The following is a 16,750-nucleotide window of genomic DNA, read 5'->3' as shown; positions in this document are numbered from 1 at the left end:
TTCCAGGCTGAGGGACCCTGAACAAGCCACTTTGCCTCTGGCTACCTCAGTTTTTTCAATTGTAAAGTGGGAATAACAGCCTCCAAGGCCTGTTGTGAGAAGCAAGTGAGATGATCATTGTAAATTAGGAGGGAAAAAGGCAGGAACCCTGCTTTAAATTCCCGCCTCAGACTCTTACTAGCTATGTGACCCTGGAAAAGGGCACACTTTCAAGCCTTATCTAATGTAGGCTTTATTTCCTGAGCACAAAGGTCGGCTCTCTTCTGCCTCCTCTATAGAATAACATGATATAATGATAATAATAATAGCTAGCATTTACATAATGCTAGGTCAGGTATACCCAATATTTCATCGATTCTCTCAAGAATCCTTGAATAGGTAGAATCAGATAGGACAGATAGGCAGGTCCTACCCTGATTCCCCGATTACAGAGTGACTTGCTTGGATTCTCCAGCTATGAAGCCTCTTACTCTGATTTTGAATTCAGGTTTTCTTGACTCCAGGGCCAGCGGCTCTTTCCACTGAATCGCCTGGCTGCTCAGTGAGGCTGGAAAAGTGCTCAATACTGGATTTAATTTGATGGAATCAAACAAATCAATTATTACCAGCAAGCTTTTATTGAAAGTAGGGTGCTGATGAAGCAGACAAATGACACAGTGCCTACCCCCAGGGAGCTTACGGGCTCTTATTTGTAAATACAAGTAGATAGAACCTAAACCAGAGGAAGTCGGGAGGTAGGAGACTGGGTCCTAATCTTGCAAATTCTGGCACACGATTTCCTTATCTTTCATGCAATGATCTATTATTGCCTCCTATTCTTTGATCCACCAGTTCCTTAGGATTAAGTTAGTTAATCTTTAATCCTTTTAGAAATGACCCTTTTTTATTTTATAATTGTGGTCAGGAAAGGATGTGTTTAATATTTCTCCTCTTCATTGGTTAATAAGGTTTGGATGCATTCCTAATACATGGCCCTTTCTTGTAAAGAAGCCATCCGGAGCTGACAAAGGCATGCATGCTTCTCTGTATTCCCATTCCATAATCACCAGAGGTCTAATTCTTCTAAAATGTTATCCAGTCTCTCAGCTTTCTTGTTTCTTTGGCCAAATTTGCCTAGGTGTAAAAGGGATGCACTGAGGTTCTTAACTATGATTACAGCTTTACTATCTCCCTGTAGTTTGTTTAAGCTTTGCCTTTAAGTATTCAGATGCTATGTCTTTTGGTGACTATATGTAGAATACGGAAGATAATTCATTGTCTCTTGTATCTTGGCAAGAGAGTGTTTCCCTCTAGATGTTTCTCTCCATTCTTTTTGTTGACCCTTTGGCTGAGATCATGACTTCTCTCCCTGCTTTTTGGTGCTCAGCCGACAGCATAACTGACTTTGCTCTAGTGCCTCATTTTAAGTCTGGATGAATCATGTTTCAAATGTGTTGTTTATTATTATTGTTGGATTCTCTTTTCTAGTTCATTCTGCTCACTTCTTTTTTTATGAGTGAGGCTATCCCATTCACATTTAGTCACAGGTGCTCTGATTCCTTCTTTTTCCTCTCTTTGCAAAGAAGGGGTGGGGCCAGCCCCAGCCCCCAATTTGTAGGATCTCCTTTCAGTCCTGGAATCCTTCTCTTTTTCCTTCACCCAGACCCCAGTCATGATTCTTAATCTTTCTTTTCTGATCCCAAAGGAAAAGGCCAGAAAAGACCTCGTAGGAGATTATGGATGAGTCAAGGTGAGTTTCTAAGAGGCAGAAAAGAGGAGGACATGTTTTCTATGCATGGGAGAGAGCTAAGGCAAAGGTGTGGAGATGGGAAATGTTGCCCAGGGTGTCAGACAGGAAGCTGAACTATTTGGTTGAATAGTAGAGTAGCAGAATGAGCCTGGAAGGGGAGGCTGGAGTCAAACTGCAAAGAGTTGGAAGTGACAAAGGAGCCCTCCCCAAGATAGCAGACAATCTGATATCGGTTAAACACGTGCACCCCTCCCCCCATATTTCCATATTTGTCATATTTGCAAGAAAAATCAAACCAAAAGGGAAAACAACCTGGAGAAACAAACAAAAAAAGGCGAAAATAGTCTGCTTCAATCCACATTCAGTCTCTGTATTTCTCTCTGGATGCCGACAGCGCCCTCCATCCCAAGTTCACTGGAATTGCCCAGAATCCTCCAGGTAATGGCACTTTGAGCGTGCTTAAAAGTTTGCAAAGCACTTTACATATGTTAATTCTTTTGATCCTCAAAAGGGGAGCATCGCTGTTATTGTCCTCCCCAGTTTACAAAGGAGGAAATTGGTTGCTCAAGATTTAGTCACTCCATAGCTAGGAAGTGTCTGAGGTAAGATTTCAGCTTAGCTGCTGGTTGGCTGCGCTCCCCCAGAGCCTGCCTTCCCGTCCCTCCCTGCTGAAAGGGCCCCCCTTCCTCTGAGACTCACAGTGGGGCATCTTGGGGAGAGTCACACCTGTGTCAGCAAAGTGCCTCCGCTGCCCCTGGGCCTTGGCTTCGGTGAGGTCTCAGTTTCCCTATCTGGAAATCAGGGTTAATCTTCCCTGCCCTGCCTCCCTTCCAGGGCTATTGTGCAACTATGAAGCTCCACTCCATACACCTCCCAATACCAACCACCCCCGGATGTAATGAATCCCACTCTTTATTGCTTTCTGAGCCAGATGGAATGAGCACTTGACTGACTGACTGATGGACAAACAATCATCTTTCCTCTTTATTTTCTTTTTCTGTTTTGGGCATCATTCCCCTTCTCATTATCCTCTAATTTAAAAAATACAGAGAGATGAGGAAAAGCCCCAATAACCCACAAGCCCAATCAAACCACAGGGTGTTTGTGGCCACGAGTGCCAGCCTCTCCCACCCCCGACCGTCTCTCCCCCTGAGGATACCCCAGGCAGCTGCTCCTGGGCCTCTGGAGACCTGGCTGGTTCTAGCAGCCAACGGCTTTCTCCCTGTTGGTGTCGATTCCCCGGTCCTCCCTTCAGTGTCGGGGTGTTCTGTGCAGGCTATGGCCATTTTGGGCTTCTCCTCGTGCAGTCGGCCATCCCTGTTCCCCACCCAAAGGGCAGCTCCTGGGCTCTTGTATTTCTGTGTTAATGTTCCTATAGTTCCGGCCTCTATTGCATTAAAGATCTATTTGTAGGATTTTGTTTGCTTTGCAAGGTAAATTATTCTTGGTTGTATGACTCTGTGTGTGTGTGTGTACAACATAAATATTATTCTCTCTCACAGAAATGTTCTGGAATATCATATTCTAAAGTGCATTTATTATAGAAGAAGCAACCAGATCTCATGTGATCTGACTGTGGTTCCTTGGGACTTAAACTACTTTTTTTTCTGGATGCTTGCAGGATTTTTTCTTTGATATTGAAGTTCTGGATTTGGGCTCTGACATTCTCAGGACTTTTTTCTTTGTGGGGTTTCTTTCAGGAGGTTATTGATTGATGCTTTCTATCTTTCCTCAGCTCTCTGTAATAATTTCCCAGAGCAGTTTTGACTTCTTTTCAAATAGTGATGGGATTTTCTAATCATGGTTTTCAAGGAGACTGATGCCCAAGTCCTTTTATCCTGGACTTGTTTTCCACAGTAGCTGTCTTAGATATCACGCATCTGATATTTTCTTGCCTTTTTTTTCTTCTAGTTTTTAACATTTTGTGTTCATTCTCAGAGTCATGAATTTCTGTTGGTCTGTTTTAGATAGTAGGGATTTCATTTCTTAAGTAAGGTTCACTGCTTTTCTTAGTATTCTATATCCCATCCAGTTTTTCTCCTGTTGCACTTATTGTTTCATTTCATTTCGGTATTCTTGCAATTTTGGTTGATAATTGATTTTTTCCCTGGAGTCATTGGCTGAAACTGTAGAGAATCACCATCTGATTTTGGGGGGAGAATCTCTAGGTCTACAACCATTTTTTGTGCTGGTTGGCGTCTGTGATTTACACCTCTCCCCCCAGCCTTAATTCCTGCACTGGGGCTCCGTGCTAGGCTGGTTATCTCCCATCTGCCCTTTTGGATGTGATGGATAGCCAGGCTTAGTCCTTGCTTAGATCACTTAGGTTTCTCTGCTGACCTCTTCTTCTTGGGGTTGGGTCCCCTGGTCTTAGGGGATCAGAGCCTGATTCTTCAGGGCTCCCCCTGTGGTGTCATAGAGCAGTGTTGGGGGGCTCTGAGTCTGTGGGCCCTAGGATATCCAGCTTTGGGGGTACCGCGGACTCAGAGGCCTCAGACCCCGAGAGCCATAAGCTACCATTGGCTCTGGCCTGTCCGGTTGTACGGTGGCCTGCATGGGCATCCAGCAGCCCCTTTGCTCTGCTCACGGGACCTTGGGGGTCCAGCAGGGGCTGGACTAAGTGTGTGTGCGCTGGGGGCCCTGGCTCTGGTCAGGTGTGCCCGGCCTGGACGTCCCCCACCTGCCTGCCCGGGCTCCTGCTCTCCTCCAAGCACTGAGGGAGCTGGGGCGAGCTCCCCCGTGAGCCGGTCTTCAGGTGGGTAAGGGCCCGTCCTGGGGGAGGAAGAAGGGGAGCCGGTCCCAGCTCCTTCCATGCACCCCAAGAAAGTGAGGAGAGCCTCGAGGAGCTGACATTCTGCCCCTGGGATAGGGGGCACAGACAAATGATAGAAAAAAGCCACAAATCTGGGAGGGGCCTTTGCTATTTGCAGCTTTGGGAGATGGGGAGGGGGCTCTGTGGGAGCTATGGGGAGGAGCAGAGGTTCTTGGGGGTGGCAGGGAGAGCCCTGTGTTCCAGGTGGGGGGCATCGGCGGGGGAGGGGGCCCAGGTTGACTGGACCAGGGAATGTGGGAGAAGGGTGTGTGAGGGGGCTGAGGGAAAGGCGTTGCTGGAGACCATCAGGAGCCACTGGGGCTTCTGGAGAAGGGCCGGGACTTGGGCGGGGCGGGCCTTGATGGCTGAGAGGAGAACCCCAGGTGGGAAACGGGGGAACAGGAAGGCCGCGGCCCCTCTGGCTTCCTGCAGGACCTCTTTACTCACACCGGCCCCCTCCTTCCCGGCTGGGCCGGGCCCCCCCCCTTCCTGAGGGGCTTCTCCCCTCATCCTCCTTCTGGCCCTGCTTCACCCCAACTCCTGTGGGGCAGCCAGACCCCCAGACATGGCTGGTCAGCTCCGAGCTGGCAGGGGGCGCTGGCCCGAGTGTCCTGTGGCTGGCCCAGCTGGAAAGGGTAGGGGCTCGAGTGGGGATCCTGTCGCAGGGGCTCAGGGTGGGGGTCCTGGCTCAGGGTGAGGGTCCTGTCACAGGGGCAGGGGCTCAGGGCGGGGGTCCTGGCTCAGGGTGAGGGTCCTGTCACAGGGGCAGGGGCTCAGGCCCCTTTCTGCCCCCTCCACTCAACTCTGAAAAGGCGCTAAAGGGCAGGCTGACTTAGTGGCTCTTGGGGGCATCCCACGTGCTCCCCTGGAAGTCTAAACCTTGGGCAGACATCCTGGGGGAGCGGGCGGGGGGCAGGGCGCCATTCCCAGGCCAGGGCCCCCTCCCCCGGTTTAGCCGCCCTCCCTCTGGTTCCCAGGGCCGGTGCAGGAATAGTGAGCCCATGAGGTCATCCCAGCAGGGGAAGTAGAGGGGGCGGTAGGGAGGGGGCTGGGAGCAGCCACATGCAGAGGGGGAGGCCCGGCAGGGGCCCAGCATTTCTGGGGGCCCCCAGCACCCCAGGACTCCAGGAAGGATCCCGGGAGGGGCCAGGAGGGTCTCTCACCTTGTCCAGCCTGGAGGCCCTGGCCCTTGGAAGGGGGAGGGGGGGGCTGGCTGGGGTCCTGGGGGGGGATGACTTCATCCTGAGTGCTTTTAAAAAGGCAGCAAGAACACACCTTGGACCGGAGCCAGCCCCAGAGACAACTGTTGTCATGGAAACAGGGGGAAACAGAGGAGATGAGGGAGGCGGGAGGGGGAGGGGAGGCATTCCTCCGGGCGTGGCCCAAAGCCCGCGTACAGATGTTCGGAGCCCCGAGGGCAGGGTCTGCCACGGCCGGACCCCTCCCCCTCCTCTGCCCTGGGGAAGGGGCTGTCCTGCCCTGCTACAGCCTCAGCCTCCACTCCTACCCCCGCTCCTGCTCTGAGCCCCGGGCACCCAGCAGAACCAGAACCAGAACTCTGGGCTCTGCCAGCGTGGCTGCCGAGGCGGGAAGAGACTATGGGATCTGAGATGGCGGTGGGAGCCAGTGACCCTGTGCCTCAGTTTCCCCACCTGCAGGAGGCCCACCTGGCTGGCGTGGGAGGGCCTGGAGGGAGCCCTGGGCGGCCCAGCGGGCTTGGGGAGGGGGCTGCTGCTGCATCTGCCCAGGACTCTGTGGGGGTCCCGGCCTCCCCCCTTCCCACTTTCCAGGACTGACCCAAGGAAGTCGCCCCCGGCCCACTCCCGTGTCTGACCCCTCCCGGGCCTCTGACCTCGCGGGGATGTGGCCCCCAGACCGCCCGTGGGGAGACTTGCGAGGGAAGTGTCCGCTGTGACCTCGGCTCCTTTTGGCCCCCCACATTTCCCTGGATGCGTGAAAGGCCTGATTCATTCTGAGAAGCTCTGGGGGGGCAGACTTCCTGCCCCCACCCCCCGGGGCCAGGACCCAGGCAGGGCTGGGGGGGAGGGGGGCCATGGGGGGCTCAGACACCGCCCAGCCCCGCCCCCTCCCTGTGGATGGAGGACAACGGGAGGAAGGGACTGGGGAGAGCCGAGGGGCCGTCGGGGGCCTTTCTGCAGCGCCCCCCGCCCGCAGTCACCCCCTGTCTCCTTCCTTCCCAGACTCACGGCCCAGTGGAGCGTGGAGGACGAGGAGGAGGCCGCCAGGGAGCGGCGCCGGAGGGAGCGGGAGAGGCAGCTCCGCTCCCAGAGCGAGGACGGGCCGGGGCCCTGCCCTGAGACGCCCCCGGAACAGGAGAAGCTGTAAGAGCCCCCAACTGTCCGGTGGGAGACCCCGGGGGGCAGCGCCCCCCCCCCAGGAGGGGGGCCTGAGAGGGGCTCGCAGGGGGGAGGGGGAGGACACGTCACTCAGCTGGGGACTGGGGGGGGCAGGGAGGACAGAAGTTTTCTGAAGTGTCTGCCCCGGGGCCGCCATCCCAACATCCCCTGGGCCAGACTGCGAAAGGGTCCCCAGCGGCCGTCCCCTCCTACCGTGGCCACCCCGCTGGCTCAGGCCCCCGCCTGGACTCCCTCCCCCCCAGTACCCTTCTTAGGGGCGCAGCCCTTGCCTTCTTGGAGGCTCCTTCCCTTCTCCCTTGGCGCTGGCTCAGGAGATGCCCAAAGGCTGTCTGGGCCTCAGTTTCCTGCTCTGTAGAATGGGGCTGGGGGCTGCCAGCTGCCCGGTCTGGCCCCCTCCCCCCATGCACCCTGAGGCCGGGGGAGGAGCTGCCTGGGCCCCTCCAACCCTGACCTCCCTCCCCATCTTCAGTCTGGCCCTGAAGCCCCCGGAGCTGGAGGAGGACGAGGGCTTCAGCGACTGGTCCCAGAAGCCGGAGCAGAGGAAGCCGAGGTGGGGCGGGGGAGACGGCGGCTTGGACGAGGGGGAGGCCCCCCCGGAGGACAGCCCGGCCAGCGAGGACAGGACCGAGGGGTGAGTGCAGCCCTCCCTGGGGGGCTCCTGGGCCCGCCTTTTGGCCCGAACCCCACCCCCAGTCCAGTCTTGAGGACTCTCCCTGCCTTTAGGCCCACAGCAGGGGGGGGGGCTGTACCCCGGGGACCCGCCGACTCCCCGGGAGGGGGCTTGTGTCAGGGCCGGGGCAGGAGGTTTGGCCAGTCTGGTCCCCTCTGGGCCCGGGCCTGCCAGCCCCGCCCCTGCCCCCTTGCTCGGCCTCCTGGGTGATGGACATTTCCTCAGCCTCGGGCTGTCCAGCGGGTGTGAGGTGTGACCCCTCCCCCCTTGCTCAGGAGGTGCTGCCCCAGCCTCAGTTTACCCTTTTGTAGCATTAGGGCTGGAGGTGGAGGAGGGGAATGGCTGGCCCTGCGGCTCGTGGGGGGCCACACCCTCCTCGTCCCCACTCGCGGTTGGCCAGAATGGCGGGTCCCGCTCTGCGCCTCCCGGTGGGCCCTGGGCCTGTTCCTGCCCGGCCTGCCCTGGGGCAGAGAGCAGTGGGCATTCACCGTCCTCCCCCCCAGCTCCTCACACCGCTCCTACGAGGAGGAGGAGGAGGAAGAGGAGGAGCCGCACCTGAGCCAGACCCAAGCCGGCCTGAGCCAGCTCTGTGTGGACCCAGCACCCAAGGAGGCCACGAGGGGTGTCCCAGAGGAAGAGATGGGTCTCCTGGAGTCCGGAGGCTGCCTGCCGGGGAGGCTGGAGGCCGAGGTACGGAGGGAGGAGGACCAAGAGCCTCGGCGTTCTGGGGCACCTCCTGCCCGCCTCCCCTTTGATCCCGGTGTGGGTGGGCTCTCCTTTGTTCACTGCCTTCGGGTGCTGGGCTGCACCTAGGGTGGGGTGACCGGGATCCTGGGCCAGGCCACTCACATCCACAAGGGGCAGTAGCATTTAGGGTTCCCCCCTGTTCAGAATAGACACGGCAATAGCCCCCCGGCTGCCATACCCTGGGCAAGCTCCTCTGCTTCCCGTGGCTCTGGTGGAGCCGCCTGAGAGGGGGCTCTGGGGCTGGGGCCGGGCTGTTTGCCCCCAGAATTTGTCTTTCAGTAGCCGGGCCCTCTCAGCGGCATCCTAGGAATCCCGCCCTGGGCACGGAAGGGGCTAATTCCTGGTTTCGGGTCCCAGGAGAGGCCAGGTCCGACTCGGGGTTGGCCTGATTCTGAGGCCTTCCGGGCCTGGACATTGCAGCTCTCCTGTGGCCTGGCTCTGTCCCTTTCCCCATTCTGTGCCTCAGTTTCCCTGCCTGTTAAACGAGAAGCTTTAGTGATGGGTTGTGGCGGAGGCATCCAGCTCCAAGATGCTGTGATCTTGGACCTCTGAGATGGCCCCAGAATCACCCAACCCGAGAGCTGGACCAGGACCTGGGGGCCCGCCCGCAGCTGCGGAGCCCCCAGTCTGGGTCCACAGGGCCTTGGGTGAGGGAGGGACCCACTCCCCGACCCTGCCTCTCTGCCCCCAGGACAGGAAGGTGTCCCCGGACTTGGAGGAGACGGAGCTGCCCCTCACCCCCACCACCAAGGTAGGCCTGTGGTCCGGGCGCTCCCCGGCCCCGACTGAGGGAGAGCTCTGGGGGTTCCCTTCGGCTAGGACGTTCCGCCGCGTGGCAGCCGGGGCCCTGGCCAGGCCGTCTGGCCCGCTCTGCCTCGGTCTGCTCGTTTCTACCGAGAAAGGGGGATGGCAATAAAGCGCTTCCCGGAGTGGCTGGGACGTCCCCAGAATACTGTCATGTCCCTCTGAGGGCGGGGCCAGGGCTGCTGGGTAGAGCTGGTGGCGGGCATGAAGGCTCCCTGCACTGGGAGCAGTGACGGTCACTTCTGGAGCAGCCTCTGGGGCGGGTCAGCCAGCATTTATTAAGCGCCGGCTGGATACCAGCTGCTGCCCTTGGGGCTGCTGGGTAGAGCTGGTGGCGGGCATGAAGGCTCCCTGCACTGGCAGTGACGGTCACTTCTGGAGCAGCCTCTGGGGCGGGTCAACCAGCATTTATTAAGCGCCTGCTGGATACCAGCTCCTCTGGGACCTTGGGACACTTACTGCATGCCGGCCCCCATGCTCCTACCTGGGGAGCCCAAAGGAAAGCAAAACTAGGTCCCTGGCCCTGAGGAGCTCCCAAATTTGTCTGTACTCGCAGCGCGAAGGGGTGAGGGTCTGGCCCAGGGTGGGGTAGGGAGAGAAGGGGGAGCATTGGGGTCCAGCTGCCGGCCACCTCGCTGGGATGAGGCAGAGGGGAGGACCTCGGGCGGCCGGAGCAAAGGGGCTCGGGACACGGGAGGAGGCCCGATTCTGAAGGGTCGGGGCTGGCTGTCGGGGGGCTTCGGCCAGGCCCCGGAGCTGTCCAGTGGGCAGGTGGAGAGGGGGGTTGGGGGGACCCCGGAGATGGTCCTGCGGAGGGGGGCTTCGTCCAGCAGCTCGGCCCTGGCGTCAGCTACCAGGGAAGCCCGGGGTCCCTTCCTCCAGGCCTCAGCTTCCCCAGCACTCCCAGGGGGGCCACCTGGGCCCTGGCACTGACCTCTAGCTCCTCCCCCGCCAGCTCATCGACCGGACAGAGTCCTTGAACCGTTCCATAAAGAAGAGGTAACCTCGGGGGTCCGGGGGGCTTTGGGGAAGCCGAGGCGGCCTGGCCGCGGCTCTGACTCGCCGACCTTGTCCCCCAGTAACAGCGTGAAGAAGTCGCAGCCCGCGCTGCCCGTGTCCAAGATCGATGACCGGCTGGAGCAGTACACTCAGGCCATCGAGGTAGGGGGCCTGCTGCCTGATCCCCGGGCCCCTCCGCAGAGGTCCCGCTGCTCGGACCCCAACCTTGGGTGCCTGGTCTGAGGGAGGATACATATGCACAGGCGGGGGGGGGGGGGGGGCAGATAGTGCACACAGGCGTGGGGAGGGGCAGATAGTGCACACAGGCATGGGGGGGGCAGATCGTGCACACAGGCGTGGGGGGGGCAGATCGTGCACACAGGCGTGGGGGGGGCAGATTGTGCGCACAGACGTGGGAGGGGGGCAGATCGTGCGCACAGGCGTGGGGGGGGCAGATTGTGCGCACAGGCGTGGGGGGGGCAGATTGTGCGCACAGGCGTGGGGGGGGCAGATCGTGCACACAGGCATGGGGGGGGCTGATCGTGCACACATGTGGGGGGGCTTGGGCGTGTGTGTCTGTGCACAAAGCTGGGCATGTACATGTGCATGTGTGTGTGCTGCACTGTGAGCGTGTTTACATGCACAAAGCTGGGCACGTATCTGGGCAGTGCCCAGGCAAGGGTGTGTGCCCAGCGGGCCTCTGCCACCTGTGTTTCCTCCCCCTTTTCCCTCTCCCCCCGCAGACGGCCGGCCGGACCCCGAAGCTGAGCCGCCAGCCCTCCCTGGAGATGCCCGCCATGACTGTGGCCAGCTCCAAGAGCCTCTGGGAGACCGGGGAGCTTCTGGGCCAGTCCCCTGCCAAGACCACTCCTTGTAAGGTAGGCTCCGCCCCTCCCCCAGGCACGCTTGTCCTTCCTCCCCCCTCCCGGGCCTCCCTTCTCCCCCCTCCCACATCTCCCCAGCAGAAGGTGTGTCAGACCCCAAAGGAAGTCCTCTCTGTGCCTTGGGAGGCGCCAGGTGAGCTAAGCTTTCTGGGTCATCGTCCCGGGGGCGGGGCCAGAGCAAGGGTGCAGGAGGGGGCTTCAGAGGTTTGGCTGAGCTGGCCCCAGGGAGCAATACCCTGAATGCCCAGAAGCCTGGGATCCATAGAAGGTTCTTGAGCAGAGCAGCAGCTTGGGCCAAGCTCTTCCCAAGGCACAGAGCTCTGAAATGTGTGTGCACTTGGGAAGGAGTGGGGAGCAGCGCAGAGACGGGCGGAGGGACCCCGAGATCGGGAGAGGGGCCCTGGAGGTGGGCGGAGGGACCCGGGGATGGGGGAGGTGGGCGGGGCTCACAGCTCCCTTGACCTCCCCAGGATATCGTGGCTGGAGACATGAGCAAGCGGAGTTTCTGGGAGCACAAGGGGGGCAGCAAGACTTCATCCACCATTAAGGTACTTCTTGGCGGGGGTTAGTCCAGGAGGGAGGGGGCACTTGTGAATGGGAGCAGGGCGCTGGGGGCCAGGTCCAGAGGCCAGGGGCAGCGGGAGACAAAGTGGTTGCGGAGGGAGAGTGAGGGACCCCGGTCTGGGCCAGGGCCAGAAGTGGGGGGGTTCGGGAGGTGGAAGAGCAGGGTTGTGGGCTTGGGAAGAGGGAGGCGGCCCTCCAAATGGGGCGGAAACGGGCCCCAGAGAAGCCTGAGGGGCGGGAGAGGGAAGGGAGGCACCTTGTCCAAGTAATTTCCTCACCCTCCTATCTGTAAAGTGGGGGTCCTGGCTCTGAGTGTGAACTTAGACCTCTGACCTTGAACCACGAGGGGGGAGGGAGAGGAAGAAGGGCGGGGCAAGAGGAGGCCCCTGGGGACCCCCCCTCCCCACTTCTGCCCTGGCTCCACAGAGCACGCCCTCGGGAAAGCGGTACAAGTTTGTGGCCACCGGGCACGGCAAGTACGAGAAGGTGCTGATAGAGGAGGCTCCGGAGTCTGCGGGCAAGGCTGGACCCCGGTGAGTGCGGGGGCGGGGCTCGGGAGGAGGGGCCAATCCGTGGGGGCGGGGATAGGGAGGAGGGGCCAATCTGTGGGGCGGGGCTCGGGAGGAGGGGCCAATCCGCGGGGGCGGGGCTCCCTCAGGCCGCCCAACAGGATTTCTTCCCATCCTCCGGTGGCCAATGTTGGGGTACCCATCGTGCTCCTTGTGTACCGGCCTCCCTTGGCGAGACTCATTGTGGCCCGAGGAACCCGGCAGGGGGAGGCAAGGGTCCAGCCCAGCCATTGAGGAGGGGGGAACCTGAGGGCAAAAGGCAGGGATGGTGAGCAGGCACAGGCAGCTTCTTGGGGCAGAGACCCTCCGTGGTCGGGGCTGGGAGGGAGGCGAAGGCCGAGAAGGCCCCCAAGAAAGGGCTTCGAATGCCAAGTCAAAGAGTATGGGGAGCCGCTGAAGTCTGGGCATGGGGTAACTAGGGCGGTGAGGGTGAGGGCCAGGCGAGAAAGAGGGGCCTGCTGGCACCTTGGTAGTGGGGGGCGGGCGGGGCACCCCCAGATGGGGGAGAGGGGAGGGTATGTGTGGACATGGGATGGGATGCCCCACAGGGCCTGCCCCCTCCTCACATATACACACTCCCACACTCCCACACACGCTCACGCACACTCACACACACTCACACTCATGCACACACACACATACACACTCACACTCATGCACACACACACTCTCACTCTCACATGCACACACTCCCACACCGTGACCATCACACACACTCACAAACAGGGACCCGTGGGGAGGACTGATTCGACTTAGCTGCAGACATTTATTTCCAGGTCTCCTCCCCTCCCCGCACCGGGCTCCCCCTTTCCCAGTCTGCTGAGGCCCCTCCCCTCAAGCCCATCCCCCCCAGGCTGCCTGGGAGCTCCTAGTACCCACAGCTTCGTGCCCGTTGGGCTCTTGGTCTGGTGGCGGCTCCGCCTGGCCCTTCCCTGCAGTCTGCTAGGACATGGGGAGCTCAGGGCCCCAGGCCTCCTGGCTCCCTGGCAGCTCCCGAGCCTCGGGGCTCACAGCCTCCCATCGCCCTGAGGGCTTCTTGTCCAGCCTCGGGCCGGGCCCAATGGGCTCCTTGGGAGGCTATTTCAGGGCCCGTTGCCTCTTGTGGCTCCACCACCGTCAGCCTTCCCGGATGGTCCGGTCAGTGCCCACGGCTCCCCGTCCCCCCCCCCCCTTCCTTCCAGCTTCCTCCTCCCTTCTCTTTCCTCCTCTCCCTGCTCCTCCCTCCTCCCTCCTCCCCTCCTCTCCCCGCTCCTACCTCCTCTCCCCCTCATTTCTCCCCTCCTCCTGCCTCTTCTTGCCTCCTTCAACCTCCTTCCCCGCTCTCATTTTCTCTCCCCCTCCTCATTTCTCCTCTCCCCTCTTCCTGCCTCCTCTTGCCTCCTTCAGCCTTCTCTCTGCTCCTCCAGGAAGTCTTCCCTGATGACTCCAGGCCCCATTAGCCCCTCCAGCCTGTCTCAGACACAGCCCTGGCTTGTTCTGCTTTATAAGCGCAGCCCCTCCCCCCTCATCCACAGCCTTGCCCCCAGATGATGCTCCCCAACTCCTGCCTGACTCCCCTCCCCCCCCCCCCCCCCCCCGCCCTGTCTGGACCTTCTTACCCTGGCAGAAATGCCTCTCCCTGTCACAGGAGCCTCTCCCCATAGACAGCCTAGCTCAGGGGGAGACTCCTGGCTGAGGCCCAGGAGGATCCCTAGGAAGCGCAGAACCTCCCACGCGGCCGCTCGTGGGGACCCGGTGCCAGGGAGAGCCCCGGACCTTCCTCGTGGGGTGTGGGCACCTGGCCCGGGGCAGCCATCCGGAGGTGCCTTGGAGGCCCACTGCCCTCCCCATTGCCAGGTGGGGGGTGGGCAAAGCTGCGCCCAAGGGGGCCGGCCCAGCAGATCTCGAGGAGTTGGTGGGCGCGGTGCTCACGGAGGGGTCCTGATGTCTTGCCCGCAGTCCTGAGCCCTTGAGGTTCTCCCAGACTTCTGGAGGGGGAGGCTGGACCTTGATGTTGGTGAGAGAGGCCCGGGCTGTGGAGCTTCCTCGTGGAGGCTGGCGGTTTCCAGGCTTTGGCCCCTTGGTGGGGGAAGTCCCGGGACTGCCTGTTCCTCGGGCCACCTGGTCCCGGGACTGTCTGGTCCTGGAACTGCTCGGTCCTGGGACTGCCTGGTCCTGGAACTGCTCGGTCCCGGGACTGCTCGGTCCAGCTCCTTTGGGTGATTTTGTCGGGGGGAGGATGGAAGGCTCTCACAGAGGGGAGGCCCTTGGCCCACAGTCCTGAGCTAGACCCACAGGCCGGGAGGGCTGGTGGCAGGGAGGAGGGGTGTCTGGTGCAGGCTGGGGGGAGCCCCTTCCCAGCCATCCCAGGCCCGCCCGGCGACGTGGGCCAGGAGGGCCGGCCTCAGTTGAGCTGCCAGCAGGCCGCAGTCCGATTAAAGTTCTTGGGCGCCAGGCCGGGCCTCAGGTTCACCCCCAGGACGTGGCCGACCTTGGCCGGGGGCTGGGCAGCCAACTCCCGGAGTTTGCGGGCGTCAAAGCGAGGACGGTACAAGAGGGGCAGGAAGCTGCCGCGGCCCAGACCGCCCGCCCCCGCCTGGGCTCCTTGGGTGCCCTCCGGCTGGCTGCCGCTCTTGGCCACAGACATGCGGTAGAGGACGGCATCCCACATCTTGGTGGCTCGAGAGACCGGGGGCCGCGGGAGGCCGGCGGCGGGCTCGGGGGGCCCCTGGCCAGCCGCCTCGGGGCCCTTGGGCTGCGGGAAGGGGGGCGCTTCCGGGGCCACAATCAGTTGTTTCTTGAGCCGCGTCCAGCCACTGAAGCGGGTTCTTGGAATGGGGGTTGGGGCGGCTTTAGGCTCTTCCCTGCCCGGAGCAGGGCTCGGCATAGAGGAGAGCGGGGGGTCTCTGGGGGGCTCTGGGGGTCGCTGCCTGGGGTCAGAAGTGGCCACAAACTTGGGGCTCAGGGTGTTGGGCTTGGGGGGCACAGGGGGTGGCTCGGCTTTTGCTGAGGGGGATCTGGGGAGGGGACTGTGCTGGGATGGTCCCGGAGACCTGTAGGTAGGGGCAATGGGGACCACGATCTTAGTGATGAGCTGTCTCGGGGCCGCGGCCTCCACGCCGGGGGAGAGCCCGGTGGGCGGCGGCGGTCCTGGCCGGGGGCTCGCCGGCTGGGCATTCGGGATCAGAGGCTGGATGGGCACCGTCGGCTTCTGGGGGGTGGGTGAGGGCTCGGGGGGGTCCTCTGGCTGTTCCCCCGCTTCTGGCCCGGCCCCGTCCTGCTCTCCCTTCCCCCAGCTGCCAGTGCTGAGGTGGGGGGCGGGGGCCGGAGAGCGGGGAGATCGGGCCGGCCCCACGTGAATGTGGACCCGGCTGACGTGGGTCCTCTCCCTCGGGGCCGCGACAGGAGCAAAACAGCCTGGGGGGTGGGGGGCGTCTGGGCTGGAGCCCCCGAGCTGGGGAGTGGTCATTCTGAAGTGCTCAGCCAGGCTCCTCTGCTCCATCAGATTGAAGGAGAAGGACTTCTTCTGCAGGGGGGAGGCCACGTGCTGGATGACGGGCTTGTAGGGGGAGCGGGGTGCTGGGACCAGGATCCGAGGTGGGTCGGGGAGAGCCAGGGGGCTCGGTGGGGCTGGTGGGGCCCATGGCGTCGGCGGGGTCAGAGGGGCTGGGGGCATCGGCGGAGTCAGAGGGGCCGGGGGCATCGGCGGGGTCAGAGGGGCCGGGGGCATCGGCAGGGCCGGGGGCATCGGCGGGGTCAGAGGGGACGGGGGCATCGGCGGGGTTGGCGCAGCCGCTGGGGCCACGGCCCTGGGGGGCTCCGAACAAGGCTGGGGCCCGGCGTCCTGGTCGTGGCTGGCCTCGCTCACGGGGGACAGGGAGGCCCGGAAGGGGCTGCTCTGGAGGGAGGTCAGGCCCGCCTTCTTCTTGGCCGCCTTCCTGAGGAGCTTCTGGAGCCGCAGGTTGTCCTTGGCCGGCTTGGGCAGGAGCGGCGGGGGCAGGGCTGGAGGGTACGGGCTTCCGGGTTCGTGGGGCATCGGGACAGTGATGAGCATTTCTGTGCCCTGCGAGGAAGTGGCTGTGAGGTCCTGGGAGGCGCCAGGCCCCGGAGGCCGTTCTCCCGAGCTCCCCCCTTGGGGCCGGCCTGGGCTGGGGGGGCTCAAGGAGGAATGGGGGGCAGCACAGGGAGCTGGGGGGGGCTTCTTGGAGAAGGTGAATAACACCCCCCATGTGGGCTGTTGGGAAAACTCGGGGGGGAGCCTCGGACACCTGAGGCGGACCATGAGCCAGAGGGGCGTCCCTGCCCCCTGTGGCCCCGCTTGTCATTTCTCCAGGGTCTGACCCTCCCCCTCTGTCTTTCAGCTGACCCCGAGACCCCAGAGGCCTTCATCCTGGCCAGACGCCGCTTCTGCTGTGAAGAAGGGGACCCCTGCTCCCCGGTCCTCCATTCGCTGGAGGCCTGGCCCCCGGCCCCAGCTGCCTGGCTCCCCAGCTTTCCGGCCCCTGCTCCCCAATTCCCTCGGCCACAAGCTGCCCCGGCCCCCCGGAGGCCCCTCTTCCTGGCTCTTCATAGAGAATTTCTTCCCCCCGATTTTTAAAATCCATTTTCTACATGA

General features: G+C 61.6%; 1 protein-coding gene across 2 annotated transcripts in view; it reads left to right on the top strand.

The window, feature by feature from the left end:
- Positions 1 to 16,750, top strand: part of LSP1 (lymphocyte specific protein 1) — a 35,416-nt gene extending 18,666 nt beyond the window's left edge. For both annotated transcript variants that reach the window (XM_051967276.1, XM_051967275.1), the window contains exons 2-11: positions 6,743 to 6,883; positions 7,389 to 7,550; positions 8,093 to 8,279; positions 9,028 to 9,087; positions 10,096 to 10,139; positions 10,220 to 10,301; positions 10,883 to 11,017; positions 11,494 to 11,571; positions 12,014 to 12,120; positions 16,497 to 16,750. In XM_051967276.1, the coding sequence (XP_051823236.1) occupies positions 6,743 to 6,883; positions 7,389 to 7,550; positions 8,093 to 8,279; positions 9,028 to 9,087; positions 10,096 to 10,139; positions 10,220 to 10,301; positions 10,883 to 11,017; positions 11,494 to 11,571; positions 12,014 to 12,120; positions 16,497 to 16,500 (1,000 nt within the window). In that variant the 3' untranslated portion in view covers positions 16,501 to 16,750. The remainder of the gene's footprint in view (positions 1 to 6,742; positions 6,884 to 7,388; positions 7,551 to 8,092; positions 8,280 to 9,027; positions 9,088 to 10,095; positions 10,140 to 10,219; positions 10,302 to 10,882; positions 11,018 to 11,493; positions 11,572 to 12,013; positions 12,121 to 16,496) is intronic.

Source organism: Antechinus flavipes, chromosome 6 (assembly GCF_016432865.1).
Source record: "Antechinus flavipes isolate AdamAnt ecotype Samford, QLD, Australia chromosome 6, AdamAnt_v2, whole genome shotgun sequence".
Classification (NCBI taxonomy): domain Eukaryota; kingdom Metazoa; phylum Chordata; class Mammalia; order Dasyuromorphia; family Dasyuridae; genus Antechinus; species Antechinus flavipes.
Note: the sequence above shows the minus strand (reverse complement) of the source record. Positions and strands in the feature narration are given on the sequence as shown.